The 16,078-nt window shown below is 43.5% G+C and overlaps 1 protein-coding gene across 5 annotated transcripts in view; it reads right to left on the reverse strand.

The window, feature by feature from the left end:
* Nucleotides 1–2,409: 2,409 nt before the first annotated feature.
* Nucleotides 2,410–16,078, reverse strand: part of Aftph (aftiphilin) — a 67,657-nt gene continuing 53,988 nt past the window's right edge. For 3 of the 5 annotated variants that reach the window (XM_076546041.1, XM_076546042.1, XM_076546043.1), the window contains exons 7-10: nt 15,612–15,672; nt 14,063–14,143; nt 9,733–9,856; nt 2,410–3,527 (exon numbers count right to left, since the gene is read on the reverse strand). In XM_076546041.1, the coding sequence (XP_076402156.1) occupies nt 3,380–3,527; nt 9,733–9,856; nt 14,063–14,143; nt 15,612–15,672 (414 nt within the window). In that variant the 3' untranslated portion in view covers nt 2,410–3,379. The remainder of the gene's footprint in view (nt 3,528–9,732; nt 9,857–14,062; nt 14,144–15,611; nt 15,673–16,078) is intronic. The other 2 variants (XM_076546044.1, XM_076546045.1) reach the window with 1 other exon arrangement.

Consider the following 16,078-nt stretch of genomic DNA (forward strand, 5'->3'; position numbering starts at 1 on the left):
GGAGAGGTTTGGGGGAGCACTGAGCAGCTCACCTTTCAGCTGTCAAAGCCTAGACTCCCTAAGGTAGCTTCCACCTCAATTCTCTCTCACTCTTTCTGCGAGCGTGTGTGTGTGTGCGCGCGCGCGCGTGGCCTACATGCTTGGGGACAAATTCAGGACATTAAGCATGTGAAACATGCTTTGATTTTGATTCCTTAGCCCCTTACGTTAGTCAGGGTTCTAGTGTAGCAGAATTTACAGACTGAATCCCTCTATGTAGAGAAAGGGGATTTATTCGAGTGACTTACCAGGCTGGGATCCAGCTAATCCAACAATGGCTGCCTATGATTGGAAGGTCCAAAATTCCAGTCGTTGTTCAGTCTCGGCCGGCCGTCGGTGTATGCTGGAATCCCAAGAAGTAGGCACTGATGCCAGGGGAGGAACGGACTTGCTGGGGAGGCGAGCAGGCAGCAAAGGCAGAAGCTGCCCTCTTCCACGTCCACAGGCTTCCAGCAGGTACGACCCAGACGGGAGCTTCCCACCTCCAGAGATCTGCACTAAAGGACTACCCCCCTACTGCAGAGATCTGGACTACAAGTGGCTCTCCCTACTTCAAATGATTTAATTTAGCAAAAGTCCCTCACAGGTGTGCCCAGCCACTTTTGGGTTTTAGTTAATTCTAGATGTAGTCAAGTTTACGACTAAAATAGCCACCCCACTCCTGTTGTGGGCCGTTCCCTCCTGGGTGGGGAGACCATGCAATATACACCGCCTCCTCGTAAAGTCCCGATAACAAAGCATGGCACCAGATCTGCCCCCTCTCCCCAAAACCTCCTGAATTTACTAGACACACTTACAGGGCACGGAGCACCGGGGATCCCCAGCCACCCCGGACTGTCTTCAACCCGCATGGATGGTGGCTTCCTCATGGCTGTGTAGATGGAGCCCACATCCTCTAGTCTTCCTCAAACCACACACTGTGGCCCTGCTCCAGATGCAAAGGCCACGTGCATTAGGGCCCAGCTGCATACCCCTGGCTGGGTGCTCAGGGGAGGTGCCCTAACTCCCCATCCTCCATTCTGTGAGACCGCCAGCCAGCACTGCTAGGATGATAAGTAGGCGCAGCTGACCACGTGGACATGGTGGCCAGCTCGGAGGACAGTGCTGTAAACACCAGCCCTGATTCCTTATTTTATGCCTGAAATATCAGACTTGAAGCATCGGTCACTCCAGGCCATTCTTACCTGGCATCAATGGTGTCATGCCTTCCACTGGCCCGTTCCACTGGCCCGTTCTAGTGGACACTGTAGGCTGCCATTGGCTCTAGCAAATGTCACCCCTTTTTCTGGCAAATGTCTTATGACAATATTCTAAAACTATTTTTGTCTTAAACTTATGTGGTTATTTTGCCTGCATGTATGTATGTGTAACTCATGTGTGCTTGGTGCCAGAGGTCAGAGCAGGGTGTCAGACCCCTGAAACCGGAGTTTCAGATGTCCGTGAGCTGCCATGTGCTCGCTGAGGAGCAAACCCTGGCCCTCTCTGCAAAAGCGACAGGTGCTCCTAACCGCTGTGCCCTCTCTCTAAGACCCCCACCCCACATTACTTTTTAGGAATTTTCTGCTCAACCTAATTTGATGGGAACATTTTCGGGGGGACTCCCTATAATTTTTTTTTCTCAAGACAAGGGTTTCTCTGTATAGCTCTGGCTATCCTGGAACTCTCTCTGTAGATCAGGCTGGCCTCAAACTCAAAGAGCTCTGCCTGCCTCCGGCTCCTGAGTGCTGAGGTTAAAAGGTGTGCGCCACTGCACAGCCCTATAAGTTCTTATTTTACTATCTCAATATTCTGAAGACAGGCTATAATGAATCATGGGAATTTCTTTTATGAGTTCATATTGTACATATAAAAACAGTTCAGTTGTTAAAAAGCACTGACTCTATTTGTGTGTGTGTGTGTGTGTACACGTGTGTCACTGCAGACAACCTTCAAGTTGTCACCTTTCTACCTTGAGACAATCTCTTTTGCCACTGTGTAAACCAGGCTAGCTGGCCCTAGAGATTAATAGCTTAATTTATTTCACTTTCTGTGTATGAATGTTTGGCCTGCATGTATGTCTGTTAACATAATTGTGGCTGGTGCCCTCCAATGTCAGAAGGGTCGATCCCCTGGAACTGTAGTTATGGATGGCTGTGAGCCACCATGGGACTAGAACCTGGGTCTTCTGCAAATCCAAGTGCCCTTGACCAGTGGGCCATCTTTCCAGCCTCACGATTCAGTTCGGAGAAACCAGATTCTAATTCTTCCTGATTTTAACCAGATAGAAGTCCTACCTTCTTGTGAAACAAAACATTAATTCTGAATAAAACCACATATTCAAATGCATTACATGTTCCCCGAGACGCTAAAGTACAAAGACAAAAGACTAAATTTCTTTTAAATTATTTTATTATTGTGTAAGCTAAAAGGAAATTTACACACTGAAATCTCAAAAACCTTGGGCATGCACATTAACCCTGTTAGAGGTTCTTCTACATGTCTTCTCTTTTTTCCATAGGAATTTCCCCAAACATTGAAAACCCAGTTTGTTTTGTTTTTACTGTATATACAGCCTAAACCATAGCAATCTATGATTATGTCATTTTACACTGTGCAAAATCCTCAAAGAATAATGGTATGATAGAACAGAAAGATTTCTAACCAATTTCATTTTAAGACATTCATATCATTTGGTCCTTCTCCAAATCACACTAATTAAAACAGGCACAATCTCGATCAAGCCTCTAATCAAATTCTGACAGTGATCCACACCCCACAACCAGAGAGCAGCGATGACCTCTGCAAAAGGTCACACAGCAATATGCCAGATTGAAAAAACTAAAAACAGAGCCCAGAAAAGTTAACGAAAGCCAGGCCTGACAAGAACCATCACATACAAAACTGAAAACCAGACGGGGATCTGAGCTTCTGTGATGGTGAAATAACAGCGCACACAGCAGGGGAAGTAAGGGCGGCCAGTGCAATGGGAAAGACTGAAGGGGATTTCACAGACAGTGGAGATTTTAGTTTTTAATTTTCTTTTTTTATTTCAAAAGTTTTTTTAAGAAGGACACCACCAGTGTATTTCACAAAGACATAAATGTATACACCCCAGCAACACAAAAGAATAAATCTTCAAAAATGTTCATCCCCAATTATTTACATTTTTTTCTAATATAAATTTAGGACTTCAGTATGTAAATAAATATACATTACTATGTATACCTTTCTAGTGTGGCTTACCAACAAATCAGCTGAACTTGAATGTATTTATTGATTTTTACATTACAGCAGATATGTTTTTGATGGTCGGGAGGGATGGAGGAAAGGAAAAGTATTTGGAACTGTCCAGTTCAACCAGCTATCCGTCTGCTTGTTCCTGGGAGCTTGTGGAAGGTGTCAGCGTGGCTGGGAACATCAACACCTTGGCATGCATGAAGGTTAGGTCAGGAAGGCTGGCGATCACCTTCACAGCCTCTTCACTTAGGTGTTCCTCTCTTTTTGGTTTCCTGTCAGCAATGAGAAAGGACCAGTGTGTTAATGGGGCTGTTCTGGGAAAAGTCATTCCCTCTCCAGGCTTGCGGTCAGCAGTCTCGGGGCAGCTGATGGCTTTTCCTCTGCTAGCTGCTGAAGGACAATGGACATGGCTTCTTTGTTGTCCATGACATAAGCATGAAGACACAGAGACCCATATGCACATGTGTACAGGCTCAAGGCCTTAGTTAAGCATCTACCCAGCCATAATCTTCCAACATTACTAAGCACAAGTAGAGTGCTAAAGCCTTGGTAACAGTCCGCCCACCTGGATTTCCCCGCCTGCTGCAAAACTACCAAAAATCACCTCAACACGAAAGGTGTGGTGCAAGGCCTGTAAGTCACTTCACCTCAGGCTTTCTCAACCTAACGGGGAATTCCAGAGAGAGCCTCCTGCCAAGCTGGGATGCAGGCAGGAACCGGGGAGGCAGTCTGGAAACCCTACAGGCCTCTGGTCCTGTAGACAATGTCTCTTAACCACATCCCCTCACTGGAACAAGCAAGTAGCTTGAAGCATATCACAGATTCACAAAAATTCCTGGTGAACTAGTGGGCAAGCTGAAGAAAATACCCAGCGAGCATCAAATATGCCCAGACAGTGCACAATGCCATCCAAACCATCCAGTTGTTAAATATGTTGAAGGGATCGTTTCAGTCACATAGATACTATTTGAATAGAGATCAGTTTCAGACCAAAGATCACTTGAAATTGACTACAGAAAGCCCAATTCTTTTTTTTAAATATTTATTTATTATGTATACAGTGTTCTGTCTGCATGTGTCCCTACGGGCCAGAAGAGGGCACCAGATCTCATTACAGATGGTTGTGAGCCACCATGTGGTTGCTGGGAATTGAACTCAGGACCTTTGGAAGAACAGTCTGTGCTCTTAACCACTGAGCCATCTCTCCAGCCTCCAATTCTTTTTTTTATGGTGATCATATCAGCAGATGAATCAATATTCAACCCAGTCCTACTTAGAAGAACACAATGGCGATCCTACATTAAAAAAAAAATTACATTTTGGATCCCACTTAATGTAATCCATCATCAGATGCTCGAGGAACTTCCGAGTCAAACAAGTGTCTGCTTCCTAGGCTCGGTCAGGCACCATCACTAACATGACTGCAGAGTGCAGTGGTCAGCCTGCAGCCATGCAGTCCGCAGGGCGTGGGGCAGTTTCAGTGTGCTGGGAGACTCTGACCCAGCCCAGGCGAAATGTTTATTACCCTGTATTTGCAAGCCTCTGGATGTAATTTCCAGTTGACAGAGATTGGAGGAATAAAGAACTCAGTGAACATTACTTGCAGAAAACACCAGTATGTGCAAGTAGTCCTGAAGATTCCCCATTTGTGAAGTGCAGGTAGGTCCGGGAGAGAAGGACAAGCAAAGTTCTTAACCAAGAGACAACTGGACGATTGGTCTAGGTGTGACCATGGCTTTCAGAGGCAATACGAAATGGAATTTAAAAGTTCCTATGATTTTTATGTGAGCTATTCTTATTAAGATACACAAAGCACATGCTTGAGACTTTGAGAACAATTATATTGATCTCCGTTTCTTTTTAGCTGAGATTTACCTTTGTCAATGGACTACACACAAGTGACAGTCCAGTGGCCTGTGATCAATTAATTCACTTCTCCCCAAAAGCAGACATGTAAGTAAGACCTTTCAAAAGGGTAAAGAAACTTTTCAAGAAACTGCAGCATAACCGAATATCCCTGTGCAGGGCAGGGTGTGGGGGGAATATAGACTTCTCCCACTTTCTACTACATTAAAATGAATTTAAAAATGCCTTAGAAAATTGGGTGCGGTGCTCATACCTTTAATCCCAGCACTTGGGAACCAGAGGCAGGCAGATCTGAGTTCCAGGACAGCCAGGGCTACAGAGAAACCCTTTCTCAAAAACCAAACAAAACAACCAATGAAACAAACAAACAAAAAAAACCCCCACAAAACTGAAATACATTAAAAACCCACATATAAGGGTTGAAACTACAAACTGTTAGGTATAAGAGCCTCCTAATTTTGAATTAGGCAACAATTATTTTAACCTAAAGTACAAATAACAAAAGAAAGTTTCATTTTGATGAACCCAGTTGTTTTTTGAGTGCTGACACATGGTATAGAAACTGAAAAGATAACAGAGTAGCAAACATTTGAAAATTATGTGTCTGAGAAAGGTCTGGTATTTTTTAAATATAATTTATTGGTTTTTATTTTCTGTGCATGTCTGTGTGAGGGTGTTGGAAGCCTTGGAACTGGAGTTGCAGACAGTTGTGAGCTGCTGCCTTGTGGGTGCTGGGAACCCAGGTCCTCTGGAAGAGCAGCCAGTGCTGTTAACCACTGAGCCGTCTCTCCAGCCCCAAGGTCTGGTATTTATAGCCTATAAGGAAAGCTTACAAATGATCTGACTGAAAACAGGCAGAGAATCTCAAGCAGCATTCTTGAAAGCAGAGGCATGGATGCTAATAAGCACATCAGAAGATGTTCAATAGCTTTGCTACCAGGGAAATGCAAATTACAATGACGAGGTACAGCTTCACACCCACTGGCACAGCTCACCGAAGGTCAGACACGTTTTGGAGAGAATGTGGAGAAACTGGAAAGCTCCCGTTACTGGTGGGAATATAAAACACTACATCCCAGCACTCTGGAGGTGAATGCCAAGAGGATCAGGTGTTCAGGGCCACTAGGCAACATGAGACCCTGCCTCAGCCAGTCACCACAGGCCACTAAGCCCTGTGTGGTGTGCACGTCTGTGATCTAGCCCCTGGAGGGTGAGGAGTACTGAGTCTAAGGCAAGCCTGAGATGCTTGTTTTCCTTTTCCAATCCCCCGCCCCCTTTTTTGCCATGTTGTGCCAGGGCTCAAACCCAGGACCTGTGCATGATAGGCAAATGCTACTGCTGAGCTAAAACCTCAGCCTGAGGCTGGGCGGTGGTGGCGCATGCCTTTAATCCCAGCACTCGGGAGGCAGCCTGGGCTACAGAGTGAGTTCCAGGATAAGTAGGACTGTTTCACAGAGAAACCTCGGAAAAGCAAACAAACAAAAAAACCCAAAACCTCAGCCTGAGACCCTGACTCAAGCCTCTGCCCATACCACACAATCGAACAGGCAAATGTACCTGGGGATTCTAGGCTGAAGGTAATAAACATTTTCTGGGTCATTACTGATGACAGTCACAAAGCTTTGTGACTCTGCTAAAAACTAGTGAGTTCACACACGTGAGAAAGGCAGAATGGATGATGTTCACTAAGTCAGTAAGATCCCACACGGAACCGAAGCACTCCGCTAGCCACTAGCTCCTGGGCTTGTACAGATGCCAGTCAGTGGCCGCTGTAGCTACCCCCAGCTGGCCACACACTAATGTAACTAGAAAATAACTTTTCTCCATAACAGGACAGCTGAGCAAGAAGGCGGAACTATCTTCAAACTTGGATTTCTTTAAAAATAACATGGTGAGTGCCAGGGATGCAGATCAGGGTGTGCGCTCGCCTGGCGTGGACAAGGCCATGGGAACAACCCCTCCCCCCCACAGCCAGATGCGGCGGCACATGCCTGTAGTGTGCTATGCCAATTTGGTTTGCACAGTTTGACATTAGGTTGTGGCCCCTCCAGTGTGGGTTCCAGGCTGCCTAAGGAGGGACAAACTGGCTCCAGTCAGACCCAGAGCACATCAGAACACCTACCACACACAAACAAGAAAAGAAGTGACGTGCGAGACCAGAGCCCACCACGGGAAGAGAAGACCCCATCCCGTTTCCTCAGTGTTCAAAGGCTCTGGGAAGCTGTGGGAGCCTCCAAGAGGGCTCAGTCAGTCAAGGACCCTGACAACCTGGGTTCAGTCCCTGGGACCCACAAGGTGGAAGGAGAGAACTGACTCCCACAGTTGTCCCCCACTGTCACAGGCGCACCAGGCTCAAGCACCCATCACCCCGACAATAACCAAACGCATACCATTTTAGAAATGGAGGAAAGACATGCTCCATGTCAGATGTCCTCCTCTATCCAACGACAGTTTCTTTGCTCTTAGAGACAGAATTCTGCTTTGTTGCCTAGCCTGGTCTCAAGTTTATGATCCTCCTGCCTCAGCTTTCTGGATGCTGAAATTATAAGCGTCATCACTACACCCACCTCAGCTCCCGCTTTAACCCTTTCCTATCCTATAGTTCTTCAAAAAGCTTTTCCACTCAACTGTCCATGTAATGTCAAGAGCCAAGACGCTTTTGCTAACCTTTACTTAAAAAGAACACGAAATAAATCCTGAAAAAAGACTGAAAAAGCCTTTTGAAATCTCACAAGCCACTTGTCTGTCTTCTCTCTGCACAACTAAGACTTGCTGACGGAAGGCTGGGCCTGACGCTCTACGTTAAACATCTGCCGAGCATGCACAAGGCTTTTGGTTTGACCTTAGCAGTGGGAAAAAACAAAACACCGGCTTCTGCCCTTGCAAAACAAACAAATAAATAAACTCCCACACTCCACTGGTGATACTTTAGAACTTTAAATACTAAGATGTGGATATCTTTTTCTCATTATTTTCAAAGAACAAAACATCCTTCAAAATGAACTTCAAAGTTGGCAGCTTGTTTTCAATTTATTTCATTTCCATGTTAAAGTGGGTCTGAGAAGAGCCCGGTGGTAGAGCCTGGAGTATGTAAGGCCCTGGGTCTGCTCTCCAGTACCTCAACAACAGGAAGGTCAGACAGTATTAGGGAGAGTCTCGCTGGCAGCTACAGCTTGCCTCCTAGATGGGAGCTACCGCTGTAGTTGATTCTTTAGGCCAGAAGACGGAGCGAAGTCTAGCAGGAATGGAGGCTGGGCTATTAACACAGTGACAGGCCAGGAGCCTAAAGGAAGGCACACAGCTAAGAGCGTGGGGAGAGCTCCCCCTACTGGCACAGGATGAACTTCGGCAGACCGGCTCCCAGACAGCAGGGGAGTCCCAGGCAAGACAAGCACAAACCCCACAGCAGGTCATTACAGAAGGTTCACTTCACAGGCAAAGACAATGCAGGGCCATTCAGCAATGGCGTGAACCTGTGGGCAAAAGGACCTACATGCTCCAAATCTATTTCCTGGAAATTAAAGGCATCTACAGTCATAAAACTAGTAACAGCAGCTTTTCAAAATTGTTCCTGTCTGTTGAATGGTTGGACACCCATAGAGAATAAGGTTTAAAAGACACTGTGATCATTTAAGTCCGGAGTGGTGGTGCACACCTTTGACCCCTGCATTGGGGAGACAGATGGAGGTGGTTCTAAGTTCAAGGCCAGCCTAGTCTATGTAACAAGTTTCAGGACAGTCAAAACTACACAGAAGGACCCTGTCTCAAAAACAAACAAAAACCCAGAGATTGCAATCATTTAAGCAAAAATTTAAAAAAAAAATCATAAGAAAAAGGAAGAAATAAATGTTTCTTATGAAAGAATTAACTTTAAAAAGATAAATCTAAATAGCATGTGTTATTTAATAGGAAATTCTAAACTTCTCCTAAAGTGGGCCACTGACACATCAACATCCCTCTTGAAAATGCACATGAACGATGGTCTGGGAAACAGAAGGGTGCTAACCAATCAGCCCCTGCCCTGGCACTGGTGAAGCCCTGTCAGGAACAACTCCCTTCCACTAGGAACTGGCTCAGCCGATGCCTGTGTTCAACTCAAGTACAAGGTTCAAGTGACAGCGCGTGTCTCTGGCTCGAACACCAGGAGACAGCTGTCCCTGAAGAGGCCCCCATAAGCCTGGTAAAGGGGTGCATGATGCTCTCCAGTTAGGGTGCACAGCAGCCAAAGTCTGAAAAAGAAAAGGACTTTACTGCTGCAAGTCAGTGTAAACATGGCAGCCTGTGTGACACCAGCCGGGAGACTGGGGCCCTGAAAAGAAGCTTTTCTCCACCAACACGAGGGGCGGGGACGCTCCTCAGCGGCACCAGCATCTCAACAGTCAGAACTGGTTTCTATGGAGGAGTGTGGGAAGGGGAAGATTCCTGTTACAGCTGTCAATCTCCCATCAAGTTCACCATGAACCATCAATCTGACGATGTTTTCTAGGCTTCGCCATCTACTGGCTTTAACACAGGAAGTTAGTTTAGCACACACACACTGCCACCTGCATGCTTTGCTTGCGGCCCCTTAAAGCAGGACACAAAGTCAGGGCCAGTTCAGAGCAGGCTTACCTGGTCGACGTGCTTGTCTTCTCCGCTGTAGACATGAGCTTTGCAAATGCGTCAGTCACTTTGAGGCTTGAGGTGGAGGTCTCCAGCTTAGCAGTTGTTAATTCATACAACTCTGGATCCACACCTTACAGCACACACAGAACGACAGTGAGTGAGGGCAAGCTGCATGGGTCACAGTGAGCCACAATCCAAAACCTAACAGCAATACCTAGCCACATCCGAGTCTGCAGAAGCACTCACTGTCAGATCATGTGAAGTCATTGCTGTGTGGGCCACCGAAGGGCACGTGTGCCACAACAGGGTGGACGCCAGGTAACTTGTGCATCTGGTTCTCACCTTTCACCCGGGCATGGTTTCTGGGGACTGAACTTGGGTCTGCAGGCTTGGGCAGCAAGCACCTCTACCTGCTGAGCCATCTGTGTTTACTCTTTTATTTTATGTGTGTCTGTCTGCAGTTATGTATGTACATCACATGCATGCCTAGTGACTGAGGCGGCCAGAGGGGTGTAGGAGCCCCTGGAACTGGAGGTACAGATAGTTGTGAGCCACCGTATAGATGTTGGGAACAGAACTCAGGTCCTTTGCAAGAGCAGTCAGTGCTTTTAACTATTGAGCCAATTAACCCCATGTCTATTTTTTTTTTTAATTAAATGGTAGGCTTTGAAGTATCTATAAAGGAACACATAAAAATTCTATTTTGAAATAAATGTTGTATGTAGTTGATGCCTCCCAAGTGCTCCAAGAACCTATCATTCAGTTTTACATTCATTTCTGACACATCATCAGTGTTTATAAAAAGAATGAGCATGCTACAATATTCTCAACTTTTATCTTCTTATTTTTTGAGATGGGGTCTTACTCTACGGTCTACACTGGCTTTGACTCATAATAAATATCTTGCCTCAGTTTCCTTAGTGTTGAGATTACAGGTATGAGTCACCATACCTGACCTCCAACATTCTCAATTTTTTTTAAAATTATTTTTTATTTTATGTGCATTGGTGTTTTGCCTGCATGTATGTCTTTGTAAAGGTGTTTGGATCCCCTGGAACTGGAGTTACAGACAGTTATGAGCTGCTATGTGGGTGCTGGGAAATGAACCCAGGTTCTCTGGAAGAACAGCCAGTGCTCTTAACCTCAGAGCCATCTCTCCAGCTCAACATTCTCAATTTTTAAATTGGCCAATGAACCTTATTTTGAACCTTGCTCTGATCTCATCTATTTTTTTTTTAAACTCCAGTATTTTCTTCCATGTCAGAGATTTGGAGATTAATATAAAGTCTGTACTGTAGAAAATGATTTGTTTATCTTTACTATGACTAAAGATGTGAACAATTATTCAAAGCATCAAGTTATTACTAAAAATATACTACATGTGCTTCAAGTAAGAGGTAGAGGGTAGAATACTTCCAGAGAAAGCGAGTCGAGCTCCACTTTAGACAAAATGAAAATGCTTCTTTCCAGGATCGATTAGGTATGTACAGTCTCTTTTAGATGGCAAGCTGGAGTAACAGGGAAGCTAAGCTGGGCCACAGTTAAGCATCAGTTCATACAAATGTCTGACGGCTTCTCCAGTGTTTTCTTTTTCTTTTTCTTTGAGATAGGGCATTACAATATTGCTCAGGCTGGCCTTGAACTCCTGATTCAGGTGATCCTCCTGCCTCAGCTGGGACTACAGATGTGCATGGCTGCACTTGGCTCAATTTTATTTTTTTAAGAAATAAGATTAGACAAAAAAAATTACAATAAATGTCTGAACAAGCTTTCTCCTTTCTGAACCAAGTCTGTAGTGAGCACAGGTAGTAGTGTGGATTCCAGATGTTTATAGAAATAAACCAGCAACTGCTCCCACAGTTACCAAGCCCACTCAGGGAGAAAGGCTAGAGAAGGTGTATGTTGACTCTCAAGTTCTTAATAGTTCATCAACATACACTTCCAAGACAGACTTTAAAACTTTCGATTCTCTACAACAAGCATACAGGCCCAAGATAGAATGTGTAAAACTGCAGATATGTATATATAAAGACCAAATGAGCCCAGACTATTCCCCTCTTCCATTGTTAAAGGCTAGCTTCTGAGTAAGCCCACTGCTGAAGGGGACTCTCTAGGATGCAGAACGCCTGCATCCTGACCAGCAGCAACAGGGAAGTGCCAGGCAGATCTCTGATGGGTTTGTGAACACTGGACACTCAGTGGGCAGAGTAAAGCGGCAGACTGAGCAGTAGTGCTGGCCATGGCAGAAAAACCACCTTTCTTCCCCCAAACATCCCTCCCTCCATAAACTGCCCCCCGACCAAACACTGCCTGAGCGCTGTAACAACTACAGTCAACATGTTCAGAGACAGGTAATTATCCACTAAAAACTAGAGAGAAGTTTTTAATGGAAGTTTTTTTTTTTTTTCAACAGAACCTTAATGAGGCACAGCTTAATTACACAATTAAAGTAGCCATCCAAGTTCTATGCCAGCCTCCTAAGAACACACACAAGATAATCAACAGCAAGCTAAGATAAATGACTTTCCCATAAACAAGTTCAGAAAGGACCAACAAGTGCTAAGATGAACACTAAGCAAGGCAGCCATCCCTGAAGCTTGAGGGCAAGTTTTCCTAAGACCCAATAACAATACAAAGCCAAAGCAAATTGATTATAATCAAATTTACACAGCAGCCGGAGCATACTGATGAAATGGAGGGTTTTAAAGGTTTCCCAGGGGCAGAGACTGCCCTGGACCAGGCAGTGTTCACATCCACTGCAGAGTTAAATCAACTTGCAGCTGTACCCTGAGCCCAATTATCAGGAAATCTCTGCACTGCTTTAAGCAACCAGGTTTCTTTAAGCAACCAGGTTACTGGTTTTCCTATCAGTGCTTTTTAAATGAATTTAAAATATAAGCAAATTTAAAATCTAAACCAAGTTTTAGGCACCCCAAAGAGAAAGTAACTTCATTTTAATTATAATGCAGACTGTGACCAAATTCTTCTGAGAGGGAACCTGGATAATTCTCAGCTTCTCCTTCACTTCCAGTAAGTATTATGAACTGTCAGACAATCTTAGCTCCTGCAGGCTGTCCCATAAATCAGATAGACTTATTAGAACTTTAAGTAGTAAGATATCAAATTTAAGTAAGTAGCAAAACCAGATACAGACTTTTTCATGTACTTGCATGAATTTTGAAAACTAGGAGCTTAGATTTGAGAAATGTTGTCAATCTATCCTAGGCTGTGTGGGCTTTCCTGTGGCAGGAGCAGGTTTCCAGAGCTGGATCTAAGGGAAGGGCAGCCTGGGTCCAGGCTTACCCTTAGCTGACTTGGTTGCTTTCCTGGGTCCAGGCTCACCCTTAGCTTTCCTTCATATACCAGCATGGCTGATAAACCACTGAAGTGGGTGGCTGGGTTACCTAATAGACCCACCCCAAACAAAACAGCCCCCAATTCTCAGGACCCCAGGCTACACAGCTGGCCACTCGTGGGCACAGAAGGGAATCCTCAATCTGCATCCCAGAAGTCAGCATTGGAACAGGACCCCGTAGCTGTCTGATGATCAGTGATTACCAGGTCACAACTTGGGATGGCAAGGATTCATTAAAATCATATTCAATAAAATGTAAACATTAAAATGCCATTATAATTTCCATCTTTTATTTGGTTAGAAAATGACAAAGTACATTAGTCCTTTGGTCAATGAACTGTAGGGCTGAACATTAACAGGTACTAGGTAAGCTTAATTTTTGCTGTTAGGTTCAAGCAATTACTTTCTACTATTAACTTTTGTTAATTTTTCTTCCCCCTCCATGGAAACTAACAGTATGCTTTCTATTTAAGAGCTACATAAAAACAGTAATTTTTTTTTTGATGTGGGACTATATAACTACATGCTAAATTCCAACATTTGAGATTCAATTGTATACTTAGCAGCACTAATAAGAGCTAATTAAAATGCTAGAATTTATAAAAATTACATTATTATAGACGCTATAATGTGAAATCCTCTTTGTGCATCAAAACATTCTTCTCTCTCTAAACTAGTGCTACTTTCAAATGGCTTTACAGAATGTGCTTTCAAAATAAGCTACAAATACATCTTCCACTTAGAGGGGTGAAAAACAAAACATCCTTAGCTGTATACAGCCAGCGGGGCTGCATTACTGTAGAAACCACTGCCAGCTCTGAGCAAGTCCTCTTAGAACTGCATTTCATCTAAGTTGTCTCTTACAGTCGGACATCAGAAGGAGAGTCTCGGACTGGGATCTAGCTGTCTCCTTGTTTATAGGAAAGTCAAGTGTGCCCATGCTCTTAGAGATAACCACAACTGTGCTGAAACTCTGCTGACCTGGGAGCGTGCTGCTGCTAGAGCTACTGTCATCCACGGGCCCAAAGAAATCAAGGTTCAGGAGAGTGGAACCTCCACTAGCTTGGAATGCAGTGACCGTGTTGGTAGGCAGCCACACAGAAGGTAAGCCAAGGGAGGAGGGGTTATGTGTAAAAAGGGGTAAGACACACACTTGAACATGCAGGTTATAATTAGTAGTCATTACACATTTTTAAAATCAACATCAAAACAATGCGTACAGTATTAGGTTTTCATAACTAAAGTAACAATTTAACTCGATGTATATTTCCTCATGTACAATGTAAAGAATGTAACACTTGGTTAGGTTTTAGTTAGAAGCCAGTTCTTTCAGTCAAACTGAAAGGTATCAGAAAGACCAGGGAAGGCATACTAGTTAAAGGGAAACAATACTTAATCTTAACCCAACGTGAAATCACGACATGCCCGATCTTTCATGTTAGCTCCGATGAACAACTTCTGGTTTCTAATGAATGCTTTTGAAAACAATGACAAGGTTGTGCGTTTCAGGACATGCATCAATACATTAACTTATTTAAAGTAACATAATAGGGGATAACTGCCCTACCCTGATGTGCAAGCTGTACTGTTCCCCTTTAACTCTGCAAGAGTAATCACAAATAGTATACATTTGTAAAGAAGTGGTTAATAAAAAGCATGATGATTTGACTGAAGACACCAGACAATAGCAAAGGTGCATCCAGGCTTTCCTTCAGCAGGACATTCAATTGATGGTTTCCAGGTGTTCTAGGATCCTAGCTACAAGGAAAAGCTGGTACGAGTGTCTCCGGCAATGGGATGCTGGATGCCACTGAGACGACAGTAACAGATATTCCAGACAACGGCTCCAATGGCTTAAGAAGCAGTTATACGTTAGGGGCCACTGAAAACCCACAGCACGGGCTCTAAAACTAGCACTGTGTGTTAAAGACCCTACAGTATTTGCCTAAGTTACTCCCCTTTCAGAGTTTTAAAGTCATAAGAAAAACTACTGATTTCTGGAACTGCTCTGTTAGTATTTGAGATAAGTTTAAAAATCATCATGAAAATCATTCATCTTCCATTTGCATATAAGTACTCTATAAAATGCTACTGAATCTGAAAACTACATTAAGTCAATAAATGTGGCTCTGCATACTGTTTTTGGTTAAGTGAATAATTGTGCTTTATGCTTTGAAGCAACCTCTAACCACAAGACTTTGTATCCGAGAAAATTTCACAAAGTAAAGCTGTAAAACATTCAAATAAATTGGTCCTAGCTAAAATACCATTTAAACTATCTAATTTTAACTTAAGATAAAGGAACTAAAACCTTGCTATTACTACCAATACTTGGGGTATTAATATTGTTGATAATAGTAATGGCTGGTATCTTGAGCAATTACTATTTAGAAAGAAAGCCTGAATTTCCAAAGATAAGAATAAGAAGTTACGTTCAAACAAAAAGGAAATCAGCAGAGAGAAGTCTGTCTGAACTGTGTGGCTTTCTTAACTCTAGCTCTGGCGCTAGAGGCTCTACGGAGAGACGTACCATCTAAAGGGTTAGTAAGGCCACTGCTACTCCAGTCAAACTGGACGGGTGGTAGAGACTCCTAGAGTGGAAGACAACAAAAACAAACAGACAAACAAACAAAATAAAAATTAATCAGTACAGGTGGTAGCAACGTAAAGAATCCTTAAAAGCAAAATCCCCAAAATACAGCAAGACCACTAAGCAACAATGTACCTATAGACAAAATTTGGATAATATATAATTTCAGGTTATTTGCAAATAATAACACAAACTGAAATTGCAAAATTTATAAACAGTATGCTTATTGACATTATAAAATACACATCCAACAAATGGAGTATCTTTAAATTTTCAAACAAATTTATGTACTGATTCTACTTCATTCTTTCTCAAGTTGTGTTTTAAACTGTTGGATTTTAAGAAAAGGATTTAAAACACAGACTTTTTTAGTGATGACATTTATTTTAAATACTAGTCATGTAACA

Source organism: Peromyscus maniculatus, chromosome 10 (genome assembly GCF_049852395.1).
Source record: "Peromyscus maniculatus bairdii isolate BWxNUB_F1_BW_parent chromosome 10, HU_Pman_BW_mat_3.1, whole genome shotgun sequence".
NCBI lineage: Eukaryota > Metazoa > Chordata > Mammalia > Rodentia > Cricetidae > Peromyscus > Peromyscus maniculatus.